At 28.4% G+C, this 20,652-nt stretch overlaps 1 protein-coding gene and 1 long non-coding RNA gene across 3 annotated transcripts; both read left to right on the top strand.

Moving 5' to 3' along the window:
- Positions 1-727: 727 nt before the first annotated feature.
- Positions 728-9,132, top strand: LOC136989058 (uncharacterized). Its single transcript, XR_010882853.1, has 3 exons — positions 728-990; positions 6,104-6,192; positions 9,062-9,132. It is a non-coding gene; the product is annotated as an uncharacterized lncRNA (long non-coding RNA).
- On the top strand, positions 9,121-18,689 carry LOC136989029 (transmembrane protein 169). Of its 2 annotated transcripts, none has more exons than XM_067287075.1 (2): positions 9,121-9,137; positions 17,467-18,689. In XM_067287075.1, the coding sequence occupies exon 2, from the start codon at positions 17,488-17,490 to the stop codon at positions 18,484-18,486; it is 999 nt and encodes a 332-aa protein (XP_067143176.1). In that variant the 5' UTR covers positions 9,121-9,137; positions 17,467-17,487; the 3' UTR covers positions 18,487-18,689. The 2 variants fall into 2 exon arrangements, with proteins under 2 accessions (XP_067143176.1, XP_067143185.1); XM_067287084.1 differs by lacking the exon at positions 9,121-9,137 and adding an exon at positions 9,392-9,412.
- Positions 18,690-20,652: the final 1,963 nt, after the last annotated feature.

Below are 20,652 nucleotides of genomic sequence, written 5' to 3'. Positions count from 1 at the left end.
TTACTTACTGTTACGAGATTTCTATCTGAGAAACCGCTAACATCTTCTATGTTGCAATAACATTTCACCTGTTCCACTAATCGATCATAATTGAAATATTTGTTTTTATTAAAATTATTATAATTTCATTTTACGTGGATGTTTACAATGTGTCATATGTTAAAAACATGATTACTGTACCGGATGCAACTGAATTATATTAATATTAATTATATGTATTTATTTATATAATTTAAACCAGATTTGTTTATGATTAATCGTATTAAATTGTATATTAAAATTTTTGAATTTTATTTTATTTTTTTTATTCACATATAAAATAATATTCAAAATTTATCAGTGCTGCCCTCTGTGTTTCGGAATAGAAATTATTATTTTTTTTTCTCGTATCATTAAAAACAGTTTTATAAAAATAATAATTATATATATATATAAAGAATAAAAATAATTATATCTAAATTATATTTAATCACGTATAATAAATATCTCGTAATAAAAAATAGTTTTGTTAAATAATCTAAACGATAGATGGCAGTACGAATTAATAAATTTTAATATATTTGATATATTTAAAATTAAATAACCGTACAATTAAACAAAATATATTTCGCACTTTTAATAAAAATAAAAGTAAAAATTGCAAAAGAGTAAAAAAAAAAACGAAATAATTTAATTTTTAAAAATTTCCGACACCAGATGACACAATAGTATTAGAAAATTGGTTACTAACCGAAATAACGATAATAATAGAAATTGACAAATATAAAATAAAACACGTGTACGTGCCGTCTATTTCCGGCGTGGATTATAAATGCCTATTAAGCATTTCTGTCGGCTTTAATTAGAATTAAAATAGCGCTCGAATTATGGAGAAATTGTAGAATAAATGTAAAATTGATAACGTTTTTGTAGATGGTTTGGTAATGTTTAATGACAGAATTCTGTTTGAAATGGGAAGGTGTGGAAAATTAAGTTTTATTACGATAATTGGTAAGATTCTTATTTTATCGTAATGATCTTAATTACTTTAAAATGCTTATTAATTGAGTTATAGCTTAAAGGTACACGCGACTGTCAGTAGTGTTTTACTATTGTTTTAGTAAACAACTGCGAGAAAATAGTATTTCAATGTCATGTTTTGTCTTGTGTTGTGCCAGAATTCATACAAATCAATGGAAATTTACCTTCACGTGATTTATCTCAATAGTGTATTAAGCATTACAGTGAAAAGAAATTAAAATGATGATAGCCATTTGAAAAATTGTCATAACAGATGTTAGAATTCTTTATCCATTATCTTAGGTATATTAAAATATATTATAAGAAATGCTTATATGAATTGATTATATTTTTAGTATTGTTTAATGAGATATCTAGTGTACTTGCCTGTGTTTATTCATTTAAAAATATTAGAATTTGCTTTATGTGCACGTAAATATTTAAAATGATTTTTAAGTAGGATTTGATCAATGCTGTGGCGTATGCCGGCGGTTCTCGACGTTTTGGGTTGCGGATTCCTAAAGCCCCCGCGCTGCAATGGACTTCGGATTGCCGGTTGAGAAATGCTGGTATATACCACATGCCCTGTGCATTATGTTATGTGCGGGGCCGGGTGTTGCGATCGCGCCAGGCCCCACCATCCACATGATCCAATTCTTGCAAAATTTAAAAATTCATTGTTTCATTATTGTTATCATTTGCTAAGTTAACTAACTTTCCTAATCTATATAACGGATGGTATGTTTACCATTAAAATATCATTTTGTTGTTCAAAACTGTTATTTTTTTTATTAAAAGATCCCAGTATGACGACCTTGCACCGGGCCCCGCTATTTCTCGGGCAGGCCCTGTCTATATGCATCGTTGTTGCAACTTTAGAAACTATTGAAGAAAATAATCCTTCGTTCGGTACATTAATTAACATAACCTATAAAGTTTTTTGCACTAGTGTTATCTGTATAATTACAATGTCTACTGGTAAATCTAGAGATGTGTGAAACTTTGCTCCATCTGTTCCGCCGGGTCCTCGTTTAGATATCTTTCAGGATAAAGCGAGACGTGTTTTCTGTTAATTAATACAATGTAGTCTGATTAAAAATCAAATATGCTCGTTTTTTATCGACAGTTTCTTATAACTGTATAATCAAAATTGTTTCTAGTTTTTTGTTGTATGATGATAAATTTGTTTTGAATCATAGTATTTAGAGTGAGAATAGTAAATGAAAATAATAATGATAATAATTATTGTCTTCATTGATTATTTAGGTTACATAAATAAATGATAATTTAGAATAATTATAGCATAAATAAAATTAAAATATTTTTCTGCAGTAATGTACTCGGCAGAAAAAATATTTATTTGTTCTTGCTTAGATTGATTGATTAATTTTTCTAAATATTTGATATTAGCTTGTAAAATTAGTTTATAAAATGTTATTGTAAAATGTGTTTTAAAATTTTACATTTACTGCTACAATATGTAATTTTTTACAGTATCATTTTAGTCTTTCAAAGTGTCATCTCATACTTACCAGCTAATAAACCATAACAAATTGAATATACATACTTTATTGTGGAATTGTTAGATAAAACATGTTTTAATAAAATAAATTTGTTAGTATTGAACTCTTTTTATATACAATTATTACAAACTGCTTGTAACAAGTTAATGTTAACTATAGTTAATAAACTTTTCCTCTTATCAAATAAATATTTTATAAATAATGTGACCAAAAAGAATATACAGAGGTGGGGACAGAAAACAGTGTTGATGCCGACCAATTGGTCCGAGACAAGTAACAGTTCTAGAACAATTGAATTTTATTTTCTGAATACTACAATATGTGGTACAATTAATCAATCTTAAAGGGGTGCCACTACAACAGTAAATGTAAGATTATACCACTATGATTTTATATTTATTATTGCTACCCTGGAAGCTTTAAATTAGAGATAAAGAATTAAACTTCTTATGCATACCAATTAAAAAGCTGCCCTGTGGAAATAACTACTTTCCTAACGATATTGACACTTTCGCTGCAATTTTGCCTTAATTCTGACGAAATAAATCAAAATACTACAAATAATGTATAATTCCATCTGTTGGCAATGAGAACCACTTCAAATATTTATCTATTTTGCAACAACAATGGCAGCTATTTTCAAACATGCTGTTTTTTGAGATAAGAAACCAAATCATATACCAGATAGTGTTACAATCACTCCAGTTTTATTACCAGATGTGATGATTTTTTAATGCATTTTGTGATTGAAGTGAAAACAGTATAATTTGAAGTTTTGATAAGGAAAAAAAACAGTATAGTGTATATGGATTCCTAAAAGAGTATATCTGGTCTTAGTGAAAAATTATAAAAATTACAATGTTTTTTTAGAGTCTTATAAATGAGTATAGATCAAAATTTAGTGACTGTGAACTATAAGATTTATCATGCAGTTTTGAAGATTTCACTTTAGGAATCTCCTCTAAAGAAATACAAAAATTTTTTAAAGAAAAGACATCATGTTTATTCAAAAAATATTACATACAGATGAATAAATCTACTAGAATAAAAAGCTATACACTCATAAATAAAATATAACATAGTCTCTTCTGCTGAACCAAGAAAGTGATTAAAAATAACTGAGGATAACTCAGTGGAAGTGCAGATATTTTCCAAAGAAATGCAATTTCAGGATAAGTTAATATGTCATAACTAAAATAGCGAGGTCGAGGCCGAAGTTTAAACGCGAAAACGTGTATGTCTGACGTTCGGCGCCGCTTTCCTGTAAGCCTAGAAGTTTGACAATGGCGTTTGGAAAGTCAGTGGAATCATGCTCGACATTCCAAACACCATTGTCAAACTTCTAGGCTTATAGGAAAGTGGCGCCAAACGTCTGACGTACACGTTTTCGCATTTAAAACTTTGGCCTCAACCTCGCTAATACACACTTGGCAGTTAACACTTTTTATAGTAGATAGATACCATGATCAGAAAACATATTATATATAAAATTGAAAACTAACACTTGGTATTAACTTTATTATTTTGCTTATGCAAAATAATAAAGTTAATACCAATATGAAATTTTACCCCATAAGCAATCTAACACATTAAGTTAGATGATTAAGCATATCATTAAAAATTTAAATTTGTACGAAAATTAGAATACCAAATAAGTTGCACTGAATGCTAAATTCATTTTTGTTCATTTATTTATTGTGATTGATTTATTTTAAAAATAATTAAATTTAATAAATATAATGTTTTAATTGTTCTGAGAGTCTAATTATACAATGGAAATTTAGTGTGCTTTACTTGAATTAATATATTTGTTCATATACAAATATAAAATAAATATTTGAAAAGAAAATTACATGATAGGGTGAGGATGATCTAGCTACTGTGGTTACTCAGCTCAATTAATTGTACTTTTAATAGTGGTGATATTTGAATAACACTAACATTTTTGGTTCAGTTAATGGGCCATCAGGAACAGTGTGTTTGCGGAATACATCTTTTATTCTTTGCATTCCACCTTCAAATTCCATAAAGCATTCCACCTTCAATTGTCCATGCCTGAGGATGGCTCATTATCTGGGCTAAAAAAGTTTGTATTATTCAAATATCACCACAGTTAAAAGTGCATTTAGTTTCTTATAAAACTAAAATAGAAATTGTTAGTGTGAAAATTCATAGTGATTGTTATTTTTGTGTATAATATTAATTTATACATGTATTTATTTTAAAAATTTTGTAGCTTGTGCTTCTGAAACAGATTTTTTTCGAAAATGAAACTATCAAGATGATAAAAATTATAGTACAAGATTCTTGTTAATTCGCAGGCCCCCGTAAGTGGGCGTGCAAGGTGTGCACCACACGTGGGCGGTACATTCAGGGGGTGGCAAATTGGTATTGCTGGCAAGCTCAGCATAGGTAGTCATAGTTAAACGGGCAGCTTAATCGATATTGTGCACAGGCGCTCAAACAGCTAGCGCCGCTGCTGTTAATTTGAACTTGGATAACTTGAATTTTCTTTTAATTTGAACAGGATGCTAGTCTCTGTCCGATTTCTATTTAAATCAATCCAAAATTCTCTGATTAATTTGAACTTGATTGTACCGTCCCCTCCTGTTTATTGGAATCGACAGCACATATTAGCAGGTTAACATCATCTTCCCACTTTTGAAATTTAAAGATCAAAGTTAAAATTAATTAATTAAAAAAAATTATTTTAATTAAAATTTTAAAACACTAGAATTCAGTTGGCACAAGATTAGGACAATTTATGGTTGCTCTGTGGCACTTGCTTCTCAAATACAGATATATTTTGAGCTTTCCAATATTTTTTTTTCTGTATTCCATTGAATGAACTACTGTACTTTTGTTTTGTATTCCCATTCATTAAACATTATTCTGTTTGCTATGTGGTGTTAATGTGTTGTTAAAATCATTTTATTTTTGTTTTGTAGTATCAGAAATGGTCTCCTTTTAATTAAAACTATTTAGGTTGTCCCTCAGAGTTCGAATTAACAAGAGTCGACTGTATTTTTCGGTTAAATTTCATTTGATAAAAAATGGTTGCCGGGACAAATAAGTTTAACCAGAAAATTTATTTTAAAAATTCTCACAAGACAATACATTAAATGTCTCTTCAAACTTCGTCCCTTTCATGCAGAGGAATGATTTAGAATTTTACATATTAAGGCAGACGACTCGACTCCAAAGAAAGGTCGACTCTGTTGTGAGGCCGTTAACTCCCGACATGTGTGAATTTCCATAGTGATTGTTATAGTTTAATTTTACATTATTTTTGACAGAAATATTTTTTATATTCTTGATAGCTATTTTTTAAGGACTTGTCAGACCACAGTTTTCAATGAGGAAGGGTAATAATTGGCACAAAATGTACGTATTGGTTTAATAAAATCTCAGTAAACTCTCCAATTAAAAACTGTGGTCTGATAAGTCTTTAAAATTGATAGCAAGTTGAAAATAGCTTTTAAGAAGATTAATTAAAATATAGGACAAAAAGCAAATAATTATAATATTTTATATATGTTGTGTGATAATTTTATTATTTATCAAATAAATTATTTGATTAGGTGTCAAATTATTCAACTTGAAGTATAACAAGATAAAGATGATATAAACATATGGATACAAAGCATACATCTATTCTGTACCAAAACTGGTAAGTCTACATTAAGTTTTTCATTTTTTAATCATATACTGTATAATAAAACTGTTTTTTATGGTAACATTTTACTATAATCATTACAAATAACATAAATAAATGCTTTAGATATTGGTCGGAAACGAACTCAAATAACAAAAGTCCATGCATACAAACCTCATCAGACAAAATATGTCTTTATCGTTATTAATATTATAAAAATTAACTTATAACTCTGTAAATTTTCGTCCGACGGAGATTATTTTTTTAATAAAATTGAAGACAAAGTCTGCCCAAAAGGGACCACCATTTATTTTTTCTGTGTTCCAGACAATACGCATTCTTGGTGACCGACCTTTCTTTGTAGGCTACTTGTCGCCAGAAGTTAAAAAATGTAATTTCTAAAAAAGGACTTTTTTAACTTCTGGCAACAAGTAGCCTACAAAGAAAGGTCGGTCACCAAGAATGCATATTCTCTGGAACACAGAAAAAATAAATGGTGGTCCCTTTTGGGCAGACTTTGTCTTCAATCTTATTAACTTATAACTATTTATTTAAAAAGTAAAGACAAAAACAAGTTTAGATACGGTATGTAGAAGAGAGTAGAAGAGAACTGCAAGATATAATGTGCAGATAGAACAGCATTGTTTTCTTCTGTATCTCTCTACCAGACTTTCCCAGTACTTATTTTACATGGCAAGGAAGTAGAATCAAGTGAAAAACTTCAGAGCTTTTTCAAATCTGATTTTATTTTAAATTTTAGCAAACTGTATTAAATGCTATATATAATGCATATAGTGCAAAGATAAACTCAAATAGACTTGTGTAAAATAAAATTCAGAATGATAATATCGTGGGTATAGGTCCGAAAGCGGCTAATTTTCAGAAAATGGGTTTTGAAAATTAGACAACCAAAATGCAAATTTTTTTGTAATCATTTGGAACTTTACTTATCTGCTTGTCATCCTAAATAGAATGCGTTTAATTTAAGGACACATCCACACAATCACTATCTGTAAAAAACTGAATATTTACCTTGTTTGTCAGTTGGCAAGCACACAGGTACACATATTCCATTATTTTCCAAGTATCAGTTCATTGCAGAAATGACAAATGTTTGTCTGAAATCTAGAAAATGAACCATTCTCAAACAATAATTTGTGCTTCTGGTTTTATAGTTACAAATACAGTAGACCCCCTATAACACAGGTTCATATAACACGGCGAAAAAATTGCGATCGGTTTCGTATAACATGCTAAAAGAGACTCGTATAATACGGTAAAACGTCGTCGCCGACTTGTGTTGCGACAAGATTGGTCGAATCTGGACCAATAGTGGAATAGCAGCCGAACTACTTGCCACCGTCCAGCGCCACGCATATATACGGAGAGTTTAGACGGAAAAATATTGATAAATTTTTATACAGTTCTTGTGAAAACGACATTTATAGTATTATTCAACAGCCATAAAAATTATATTTTTATTAATGATGTCTCCAAAGTTAAGTTATTTTTCTGTGAAAAATTCGCTGATCAGGAAACACGCACCCGCCGTTTGATGAGCCGCTCCACGGCGAAAATAAGCTTAAGCAGTGGCGTCATCGAACGGTGCACACTCGGTAAGTAATCCAACAATTTTTTGTTTATAGCATAATTTATATAGATTATTCCCAAAAAATTATACGTGATTTGTAAATGTTGAGTCAAATTATTCTAGAATTGATTAATTTTATGGAAGAAAACCTTTCAAACAGCCGTAGCCCCTAAACTGCACACGTGCCAAGCTGTGATTGGCTCATATATTTAAGGAACTCGTACAACACGGATTCACATAACACGGAACATATCTACCCTGTTATAGGGGGGGTCTACTGTAGTTAATATCTGTTAATGAAAAAACAGCCTAAAAAAGAAGATAGTGGATGATATTACTTCACCAAAGAAAAATGTGAACATGAAAAGGAAAGAAATTGCAAAATTTAATTAATTACTTGTGGTTCTATATCCATGATATGATGCATGCCACATGAATTTTAAAGATGAGACAGAGGTTAAATTTTAAAAAATGTTAAAGTGTAAATCTAAGCAAACTCTGTACAATAGGTCATGGTACTTTGTTGTCATTGAAGAAATGACTTAAAAAATATTTGCAGAACTTTTTTAGCCGATAGTTTATTCTTCAGCTGACTAGTAAATAGGCTTATAAGAACAAGTAAATGTAAAAATGTATTAAAGATAAAAAAATTTCTTCATTATTCCATTGTTTACAATCACCAGTGACAATCCAAAATCAATTTTTACTTACAGAAACAACCTTTTACTTGACGCTATCTGTAAAAAAATGTAAAATGGTTAAAAATATCCTCTGGTAACAATGGCGTAATTCACAACCATCGTCGATAAAAATTAAAAAAGGGCCAATGGTAATTTTAATCAATGATTGTTGTGAATTAGGAAATTATGGAATTTTTGCCAGAGGATGCTTTTGGATTGTCACTGATAATTGTAAATAGCAGAATGATAACGACATTTTGTATCTTCAATATATTTTGGGCATTTTTTAACTATAATCAACAAATATATATGATAATAGTACCGCTAAAATGAAGTGCAAGTTGACAAAGCCTTGAACCCTACATATAGACTTTTGTCATGTGCTTTTATGTGTTGCAGTTCTGTCTTTGGACTTTTGTCTTGTTGGCCTTTGTCATTTGAGTTTTTGCCTTGGAATTGTTTTAAATAATAAGCATTATTAGAAGCTAATATCCTGTATTGTTGATTTGTAGTGTTTTTGTTGAATTGTTCAATAAAATAGTACTTTATGCATTTTTATTTATTTTACTTTTAATCATTTTAAAAGTATCTTGTAAATGTAATATCTTTTCAGGCAGTGGACAACATAAATTCTTAATTGCTTTTATTTCCTCTTTCCAAGAAAGGATTACAACAAAATAAATTTTTAGGTAAGCATAATTATTTATTTTTTTAATGTATTTGATCAGTAGAAATTTAAAAACATAAAAATACATTAAAAATTTTTTATAAACAAATTAATTAAAAGACTTGACTTTGAATTGATTAAATCTTAACATCATATTATAAAAATTAGAAATCCAAATTTCATTTTCAGGTAGCCAAATCACAAATAGGTCGTCGTCAGATGACACCCGATGACGACCTATGGAATTTAGGTTGAAAACATTTATGATATAAATAAATATTTCTCAGCAAGCATATGGTTGTTACAAAAAATTTTTAATGATATTTAGCTGTTTACTATTATACAGTATGAAATTAATCACGAACAATATGTTTTGTGGTATTTATAGGTAAAATTGAAACCATTTTATACATAACATAAAATTTACTGTATTTACTGGAATGTAAGATGCACTTTTTTTAGATTTTTAGTATATCTGAAAATACACTGCATCTTAGATTCGACGTAATGTATCAAAATTAGTGACCTTAAGGTACCACATGTCTTATTTCTTTGTCAGTAATTCTATAGCATTATTTTAATGATTTACTAGACCAATATATATAATAGAAAATATTTAAGAGAACAAACTTCACTTAAAGATGCCAGTTTAAAACGTAATGCATTGCTTCCACCTAATGGTAAATATTGAAACTTTGTGAATAAATGTGGAAAAATTGAATAATAATGCTCAAAATATTTTTTTGCAATTAAATTTGGTCAAAAAAAAAATTGTTCTTTGGAATTAAGCACAAAATTGCTATGGAGAACTTATACAGGAACACTTTTCCTGTATAAGTTCTCCATAGCAATTTTGCACTTAATTCCAAATAACGTACAATCAAAAAAGAGAACAACAGGCAATCAAATACCAAAAAGCTTATGTTGCATTATTATTAGAAACCCCCTTTTATATTGTTATCTTTACTTTGGTATCGTTTTGTATTCTAATTCCTTCAATTTACTTATTTTAAAGAGACCGACTTCTTTTATTTTCATTAATAAAAACTTTTTTGGCTTCTCAAGTTACGACTTTTGTTTTTTAGAATTTCTCAAAGAACGAATACAGCATAATATTTATTTTGGAAACTAATGGTGGCTCAATAGAAGCCAAAAACGTTTCTGTTAATGAAAATAAAGAAGTTGGTCTCTTTAAAATAAGTGAATTGAAAGAATTAGAATATATATTAATAATTTTTTCTTAATCTGTAATGCCATTTATTATAAACGTAATTCCATTGATTTGTATATAAGTTCAATTTAAAAGAATTTCCTTTGCCTTGTAGATAAATTTTGTGTAATAAAACAAGATAAAATACCATAGAATTTGTATAAATTAGTTTGAAGATTGAGTCAAAAATAGTGAAAAGTGTTTATTTTGATTAAAATAAAACGTCAGATTAGAAGATTTGGTTATACGGTAGAGTCTCATACAACACGGGGATTCGTTACTCATTATAGGAAATTGCATTATCGAAACCTGCATTATCACGTGATTTACGAAAGTTTAAACCTTGGCCTATAAGTTGAAAAAAAAAACGTAAACCTCTGGTTGACAAAATTCGGGGGTTGTTGCTTGCTTTATTTGTGCATTGTACGGGACTCTACTGTATTAATTATTTCTTATCCATTTGTGTTATCTTTTAATATGAAAATTTTACATCTCTCATGTTTTCACATTTCATTATTATTATAATAGAAATGAAAAATAGGAATATACAATTGATCTAAATATATATTACATTAAAAACATGCGAGAAAATAAATAGAAAAAACAATTTTAATGGTGAGAGCTACAATTTTTGAACTATTTTGATTGAGAGATATCAGACGTCAACACCTTTAGGATGTTAATAAACTATGTTTTAAATATTAATTATAGCCATTCAGTTAAATTTATCTTATAACTTTGGATTTCTTATGAATATTATGTCATGGATTTGTTTTATAAACAAGGCAAACAAAACCAGTTTTGAACACGCAAATTATGAGAAAGTGAATGTTTTCGACAATGTTAAGTGGGCTTAGCTCAATCTTGTTAAGTCTATTACAGCAACATTGTAAGTACTTGGATGAAAATTCCAGAAAAAGTTGTGCATTGCTCTTTCAAGAAATGTTGAATTTCTGATGTTGATTATGATTGCATGTGAACGTCAAATCCAGTGTTGAGTAGCATAGTTTTTATTTACTAAAACTAAAACTATGTGTATATAACAACTAAAACTAATACTCGGGAACTTGACTAAAACAATATTGGTGTTGATTCATAAGAGGGTAACGAGGTAAATGAAGAGATTTCTAATTTTGATACCGCAGAAAATAACAATATATAACTTACGTGCAATAAATACCGAACATTTCTGTTGACAAAAATTTGTTTCAAGTTGTCTATTTAAAAAAGTCCATGAGTGAACATGTAGAAATTAAGGTTCATCTTAGATTTGATGGCATCTTACTTTTGAGTAAATACAATAAGTACAAACTTTATTAATTGCTTCATATTTCCATATTATTTCAGCCAAACATAAACTATAACAAAACTTTAAAAAAAATAATCATAATGAAAAAGACATATTTATCATTCTACCATGTAATAAATCTTAAACAACTAATAATAATACCAACTAATTTATCTTAAAAACAAACCAATTTATAAATTATTTTCATAGCAAGTTTCGTGTTCCTTACAAGTACGAAAGAGTATACAAATTTTTATACGCATTGTTAAAAAATAATCCTTGATTATTCTTTTTTAAAAATTACATCGAAATATGAGAAACATTATGAATTTAATTGCAAACATGGAATAAATGCATCTTTGTTCAATGTGTATTAAAATATTAATTTTCATAGAAATGAATACAAGAGCTTTTTGCTTATACCAATGATATTTTTGTATTTACATAGAAAAAAATTTTTTATTTCTTAAAAGAAAATGTCATTTGAAATGCTTAAATTTAATTTATGTACGAATTGATCTTTATAAAATCAAAATTTAGTAATAAGTGCGTAAAATTTTTCTGGATTACATTGTACTACATTTCTATAGGAAAAGTAAACGACCGACTTTCTTTAAGATTAAACGTTGTCGTATTTATTTAATTCCATTATCGCAATAAACACAAACTTAATACGAATGCTAAAATTCAAATAATTTGTGATTAGAATATTGTTATTGTTAACAAATTGGCAGTTTTTCTTTTTTTTTTTTCAAAATTTATATGTAAGAGTTATTAATGAGAGATTATACTATTTTTAACATTTTATTATTGTATATTTTTTTACATGCAAGATTTTTAGCATTAATAAAATATATAATAAACAATAAACAAAAATTAAAAAACAAAATTTAACTTTTAGAATATAAGTTTAGAAAATAATTTAAACTTTAAAATTAATATTAAATCTGGAATATTCTTATATTAGATTTTGAAATCACTTAATCTGAAATGAATTTCTTTTGATTTCTCTAAAGAAATTCTCTGTAATTTAAAGAAGAACTTGTGTTTTTTTTAAATAGAACTTTTTGTAAATAAAGCATGTCTTAAATATTTGTTCCTTAATCTTTTCATGAAGATAAAATAAAATTAACTTATAAGGCTCCTTATTTGAGCAACTTTAAAGATGATAGAATTCAATACAAATTTATACATCTAAAACTTTTACATTGTTATTTTATTGTATGACAAAATTAATGTATTTAAAGAGACAGTTATCTATTACTCTATTTAACAAGCATAAGAAACGAGATAATCTTTTCTTGTATTTTTTTTTTTTTTTTGCTTTTCCTGTAACTCATGCTTTATACTTTTTCATTCGGTATTGGATGTCAGCCAGTCACTTCGTATAGATAGCATGATATAGAAATTACATTCGTATTGCTTGACTTATTTTTCGTATTATTGAAATTCTGAATATGTTTTCTCTTTTCATGGAAAGAAAATATCAATAAAATCTGTTGAGTTATTGTCTTATTGTCAATAATATTAACATGTCGCCAATCATCCAAAATTAAAAACATTTATATTAATCTATCATCCGACAGTGTGTCTTTCAATTTTTTAAGAATGAATTAAAATAAAATATTGTAATCCTAATAAATCTCTACAAAATCTCCATAGTGAGTGACAATATTAGCTAGATGATTGTAAACCTTATTGATATTTCATAATTATAATATTTTATTGCAGTTTATTCTTAACAAATTACAAAAGCACTCCTTACAAATGATGGTATTTCTTCTCTATCATTCTTTTCTCTGTCTTAGGAATGCCATTACAGTAGAGTCCCGTAAACTCGGCCTAACATGGACCGAAGGGTGGCCGAGTTTGTGAAAATGCCGGGTTATCGAGAATGAAGTTAAAAAAGAATAAGTACGAGTGTTTCCTCAGAAAATACTGTACTGTACTTGTATGTATTGTTTGCTCGAGAATACAACAGAGAATAAACTGCCCAAATACCCTTAAACAAAGGGAAAATATGTACTTATGAAGGCATAGAGCCTTTACTACATGAAAATGAAAATTAATGAATTCACAATCATTCACGTCGAGTTACGCAACGGGGTTAAGAAATCGACTAACCCTGGCAAAGGCTGCAGGTAGACCAAGTGGCCGAGCGCGTGCCGCGCCAGACACGTGGTAGAGGAGTGGAAGCGTGGCCGAGTTATCCGGACTGCCGGGTTATCGAGTGCCGAGTTTTCAGGACTCTACTGTATTAATAATGAGAATAATACCATCATTTTTATTCTATCACTGACAAACCAACATAGATTTCAAGAATTACAATTGTGTTTAAATGAAGTGCTCCACTACATTTTTTTCTGCAGTGTAGCCTTTTTTTTTGTTCTACAATTCAGCCGAATCAGAATTTCAACACAAGATTAAAATTTATTATGTCCAAAACAATACAAGAAATGTTAAACTTTGTAAACTAAAAACAACTTACAAACAATATCAAATAAAGTTATTCATTCAATATATACTTTTTTTTATACCTTTATCCAAATCTTTCTATAAGTTTAAATCACTATCTATTTGTGAATTATTTATTTCTGTGCCCATATGTTTAGAATTCGCAGTTTGGATTTAAAAATTATGAATGCAAAAACAGTAGAAAAATCTACCATAGCATATTCTCCCTTTTAGCTATTTGTGTAATTTACTTTTATTACATTAGTTTTGTTTTGGAATTTTTTAAATATTAAAAAATATTCTTAATACAGATGATAAAAGTTTTAAATCTTGAATGATATTAAATGTAAGCAGCTTAAATTTTTCCTTAATTTTCTGTTCGTTTCAAATGATACAGGATGTTATTTATAGATGAAAATAATTAACAGATGAAATGACTTCTACTTTTTTTTTTATTATTTATGATGCTATAGTTTAAGATTTCATTCAAAAAAATAAAAATAACATGAATGAAATAAAGCTAATTGGAAATAAAAGAAAATATGTACATCCTGAAGCAAGTAAAATAATGTTTTAAATTATCATCTTCCTAATAATTAATTAGTTAGGAATTAAACAACAAGAAATTTAAAATTTCCTGTAGAAAAAATATTTTCTAACTGCTGAGAAGAGAGTCATTGTGAATCATCTAGAAGATAATGATTATAAATGAAGATGAGTTACTGCTTGGATATATTGTTTAAATTAAATGGAATTGAGAATGTATCTTTGCAGATACGAGGGATAGCCAATAAATAATGCAACACGTTTTTTAATTTAAAGTTTGTTTTATTATATTTTTAAAAATATGACATTGTTTTCTAAATCTTTGGATATGTAACCTATTTTTCCACATATTCTCCATTCAAATCTATGTTCTTATGCCACCAAGACACAAAAATCTATATGCTATCACAATACACTCCGCAGGACTGTACCAGAATTGTTTTCTACTTCAGAGCATTCACATAGGCTTCCAAGTTGATTTGTTTTACCATGAGGCAATATATAACTAGAATTATCCATTCAGAATCCAAAATTGATGCTGTTATCTTGCCAGTTGAAGGTACTATCTTGAACTTTTCTTCCAAGGAGAGTTTATTTATCCAACATTGAAACAGATAACGAAACATGGATTCATTACATTGATAATCCTTGGAGTTGCATCATAGTCTCTGTAGCACTCATAACAAGCAACTCAGAACTGATGGCTTCTTTTTACTTTCTTTTTTTGGTCAGTTAAATTTTAAGGAATTCATTTTGTATACATCTTTAGATACTGTAACAGGTGAATAATTACATTGACACTACCCTTAGTGGACATGTCGCGTTGAATGATGAATTTTCTGGTTGTGATTCACACCGATCATTCCAAATAAAGATATTGGTATTTTCCATTATTGCTGGTATCACAGCTGTTAGTGGCCAGCCTGAGTGAAAAAGAGATCAAACAGATTATCATTATTGGAACAAGGTTAAGGTAATCAGTTTGCCCAATGGCTGATGGTGCTTTTAATCACTGCTGTATCGCTTTAGACAATTTTTAAGTCCCTACGAATATTTGTGACAGTCTCATGTTTTGTCAAAAGAAATTCAATTGACGCTTTCAGTTTTGAACAAACTTCACTTAAAGATGCCAGTTTAAAACCTAATGTATTGCTTCCACCTAATGGTAAATATTAAAACTTTGTGAATAAATGTGGAAAAATTGAATAATAATGCTCAAAATATTTTTTTGCAATTAAATTTGGTCAAAAAAAAAATTGTTCTTTGGAATTAAGCATAAAATTGCTATGGAGAACTTATACAGGAAAAGTGTTCCTGTATAAGTTCTCCATAGCAATTTTGCACTTAATTCCAAAGAACGTACAATCAAAAAAGAGAACAACAGGCAATCAAATACCAAAAAGCTTATGTTGCATTATTATTAGAAACCCCTTTTTATATTGTTATCTTTACTTTGGTATCATTTTGTATTCTAATTCCTTCAATTTACTTATTTTAAAAAGACCAACTTCTTTATTTTCATTAATAAAAGCTTTTTTGGCTTCTCAAGTTACGACTTTTGTTTTTTAGAATTTCTCAAAGAATGAATACAGCATAATATTTATTTTGGAAACTAATGGTGGCTCAATAGAAGCCAAAAACGTTTCTGTTAATGAAAATAAAGAAGTTGGTCTCTTTAAAATAAGTGAATTGAAAAAATTAGAATATATATTAATAATTTTTTCTTAATTTGTAATGCCATTTATTATAAACGTAATTCCATTCATTTGTATATAAGTTAAATTTAAAAGAATTTCCTTTGCCTTGTAGATAAATTTTGTGTAATAAAACAAGATAAAATACCATAGAATTTGTATAAATTAGTTTAAAGATTGAGTCAAAAATAGTGAAAAGTGTTTATTTTGATTAAAATAAAACGTCAGAGAGATTTGGTTATACGGTAGAGTCCCGTACAACGCGGGGGATTCGTTACTCATAGGAAATTGCATTATCGAAACCTGCATTATCACGCAATTTACGAAAGTTTAAACCTTGGCCTGTAAGTTGAAAAAAAATGTAAACCTCTGATTGATAAAATTCGAGGGTTGTTGCTTGCTTTATTTGCGCGTTGTATGGGACTCTACTGTATTAATTATTTCTTATCCATTTGTATCATCTTTTAATATGAGAATTTTACATCTCTTGTTTTTGCATTTCATTTATATTCTAGAATTACATTTAGTTCTGATTGATGCTAAATCATTTCATTATTATTATAATAGAAATGAAAAATAGGAATATACGATTGATCTAAATATTACATTACATTAAAAACACGCAAGAAAATAAATAGAAAGAACAGTTTTAATGGTGAGAGCTACAATTTTTGAACTATTTTGATTGAGAGGTTTCAGATGTCAACATCTTTATGATGTTAATAAACTTTTATGATGATGTTAAATATTAAGTATAGCAATTCAGTTAAATTTATTTCATAAACAAGACAAACAAAACCAATTTTCAACACACAAATTATGAGAAAGTGAATGTTTTTGACAATGTTAAATGGGCATCTTCAGGCTAACTGACCTTTGCAGCTGTTAAAACAAAGGGATATCCAAATCCTCTTGTATGGAGACCCTGATTGATATTAAAAAGAGTGAATTGATGAATTCTTAGTTGTTATAATTTTAATGTCGTACATTTTATTTTGTAGCAAATTATATATGTGCTTCTGAATAAAAACAACTTTATTCTTTGTTTTCCAATTGATAACTTTTTACTATATAAATCAATAAATTTATTGGATTTGTTATATTTATTTAAAGTTTTTGTCACATTATAATTATAAATTTTGCTTAAATCTTTTTATAGTGCTTTTGATTTGTATCACAAATGGAAATGATTGAGAAGCCATTTGCATTTGTACCACCTCGTAAAAGGGGAAGTAGATCGTCTTTAAAATCGAGTAACGATAATATCTTCATTTCCATTGAAACTCCTGTTCCGTCACCAAATCCACAAAATGCAAAAATGGATCATAAAGTAAGTAGAAGATTGCACCATTCAAATGACAGTCTATCAGAACATAATTATACATCACATTCTGTTCCACACCATACAAGAAAACATCCTTCACCACATGGTAACAAACCTTTTCAGAATGACCAGGTATCCCCTATACATGAGGAGAAAGCACAACAAAATATTGGTTCTAGTGACGATAGCATACATATCAGCGAAGGAGGACAAGGTGACGATCTTACCACGGAAAGGTCTGCATTGAATAAGAGACCTTACGGTTCGCGGCCAAACGGACTTAGTTACGTGACAATGACCGGCACTATAAAAAGAGGAAAGAAGAAAGGCCAAACAATGGACATGAAAGTTCACATTTCAAAGGAAGAATTAGATGAATTAGAACATAGTATAATCTCTCATCAGAAAGAAGAAGAGACAGATTGTTTTTTTGGCCTTCAAAAAGGACCTCATATCACCGTTTTTTCTCTTATTTTAGTTCCAGCCATTTTCGTTCTCTCAGGTTGTTATTCGTTTTACGTCGGTACCATGACGTGGTATAACATGTTGGTGTATTTTAGTGAAAAAAGAACACTAGCACACAAAATATTTCTCAGTCCATTGCTTATTATCTTCTATCCTTTTCTTATTATAATATCTACTTTAGGTTTAGGAGTTTATGCAGCTTTTGTGCAAATATCTTGGCATTTTGATAAATGGAGAAGAGAAGTACAAGATTGGGAAAAAGGATTCTACGGTTGGATTTGTTGCATACTTTGTTTAGAAGATTGCTCTCCTTACGAAGTCGTTATTCTAACAGAAATCCAACCCGGAACCGACGGCGAGAAACCTAAAGTAGCCGACACGGCATTATGAAAACATTCTACTTTAAATTCTTCTAGCATTATTTTGAATCTTTAGGTGTAACTAAGTGATTTTTTAAAATCAATATTGTAATGTCTTCATTCAAATTTCAGAATTATAAAATTTCCCTTCAAAAATTTGGTCCAGATACTGTACAAAACGTGATCTTTCGTCCCCAAGAATGCACGTAATTGATTTCTCTCATCTTTATAAAACCAGTCAGTTATCAAATAAAATTTAAGTGGATTATGCGGAAGGTAAATATCAAATGGAAGTTATTAGGATGTTACAAATGACAGATTACATATTACTGATTTTGTGATTACCAAAAACCTCTTTACTATGAATATATTTTGAAAACATTCCTATTTTTTAATACCACTCTTAAAATTTTTAATAAGCTATTCATTTTTTATACTACTTTATTAATTATATATATATATATATATATATATTTTATATATCTTAAATTAATTTTGTTAAGAATATTTTCACTTTTGATTTTTATAAACTCTTTGTCAGGTGATTAAAATATTTTGGGGGGGATAACAGTAAAAATTAATTTATACACAGTATAGTAAAGATAATTTACTAGCAAGTTTTAAATTATTTGTAAAATTTTATATAAATTAAATGCATAAAACCAAACCCACAATAATTTTTCCAAAGTTTGATCATTTATCGAACTTGTAATATCTTTAAACGTGTAGATTCAATAAAACTTTCAAACGTAAATATTTGACGTTCAATTCAAAATTGACTATAAATATTATATATAAATGTTTAATACTAGAAGAAGAAAAAATAAACGGGCATATTGTACGTAAGCATGAAAATAAATACATTTAATACAGTAGACCCCCTATAACACCGTAGATAAGTTCCGTGTTATATGAATTCCGTGTTGTACGAGTCACTTAAATACATGAGCCAATCACAGCCCGGCACATGGGCTGTGATTGGCTCATGTATTTAAGTGACTCGTACAACACGGATTCATATAACACGGAACTTATCTACGGTGTTATAGGGGGGTCTACTGTAACTAATTAAATATCTACAGAAAGTTTGTGGCTTTGGTTTTATTAGATAACGTAATTAATAAATATAGTTTTTACTATTCCAAAAATTAATTCAAATATAGTTAATTTATAAACTATTATAATTACCGATTCCTACACAAATTATTAATAGAAAAATTAACCGGTTGTTTTATATAATTTTAATATTACGAATACTTAATTATTTGATAGCTGTATTTTAAAATGTGATGACAAAAATAGGCTATGCATAACAATGTTACAAGTATTCTAAATTTTTAATTTGCTTAATTAAATTGATTTTTTTAATGCGAATATTATTTCCTATTATCTGTTTAGTGGAAAAACGAAAACAATTTTATTAGAAATTCTATTGTAATTCGTTAAGGTCCAAAAGTGTTTACCCCGATCGATAGTTACGTGCGAATTATTAATTCCGGAGTGATGAATGAACGAATGTATTTGTAATCTGCATAATTCTTTCGTGAATTATCTTGGGTCAAGAGAAACTGTAACAGTTAGTTCTATCACGAATGATCATTAACAAAACTCTAATAAGTTACAAACGTAATCTATTCACCTATTTGAAATAACTTTTTATTAGATAAAATATTTAAATGGCGTTTTTTTCATATTTCTGAAAATGATGTAATAAATGCGGAAAGCAGGTGCGCGCCATTGTAATTGTTTCAAATAATTTTGCATAAAATTTTACAAAATATGCAACTTCGTATCAAAAAGTTTTATTTTCCATTTTTAAATATCAAAACTTTAATTTCACGATTACTAAAAGTTCATAAGATAGTTTTATTTAGTCTCATTTGAATAAAAAGTCATTAAAATACAAATTTAAATGTGAGAATGGCTTTCAGCTTTAATCTGTGGCCGGTCATATCAAAACATAAAGCAATTTCTGGGTGGTTTTACGTATTCGGAAGGCTGTTTATAGGCTAATGCATATTTTCATTTTATTGTTAAACAATATTCATTGGCATCGCTAATTCTAACATAACATTGCATTCTATATTATAAACGTATGTTTCGTTCGGCAATGATTACGACAGATTTTGTAGGAATGCTACAAGAGCAAACAGTAATAAATTGAAATATAAAAATAATCTATGAAACGGCAATCTAA

This window comes from Centruroides vittatus, unplaced genomic scaffold (genome assembly GCF_030686945.1).
Source record: "Centruroides vittatus isolate TY-2023 unplaced genomic scaffold, ASM3068694v2 contig_1276, whole genome shotgun sequence".
In the NCBI taxonomy this organism is placed as follows: domain Eukaryota; kingdom Metazoa; phylum Arthropoda; class Arachnida; order Scorpiones; family Buthidae; genus Centruroides; species Centruroides vittatus.
Note: the sequence above shows the minus strand (reverse complement) of the source record. Positions and strands in the feature narration are given on the sequence as shown.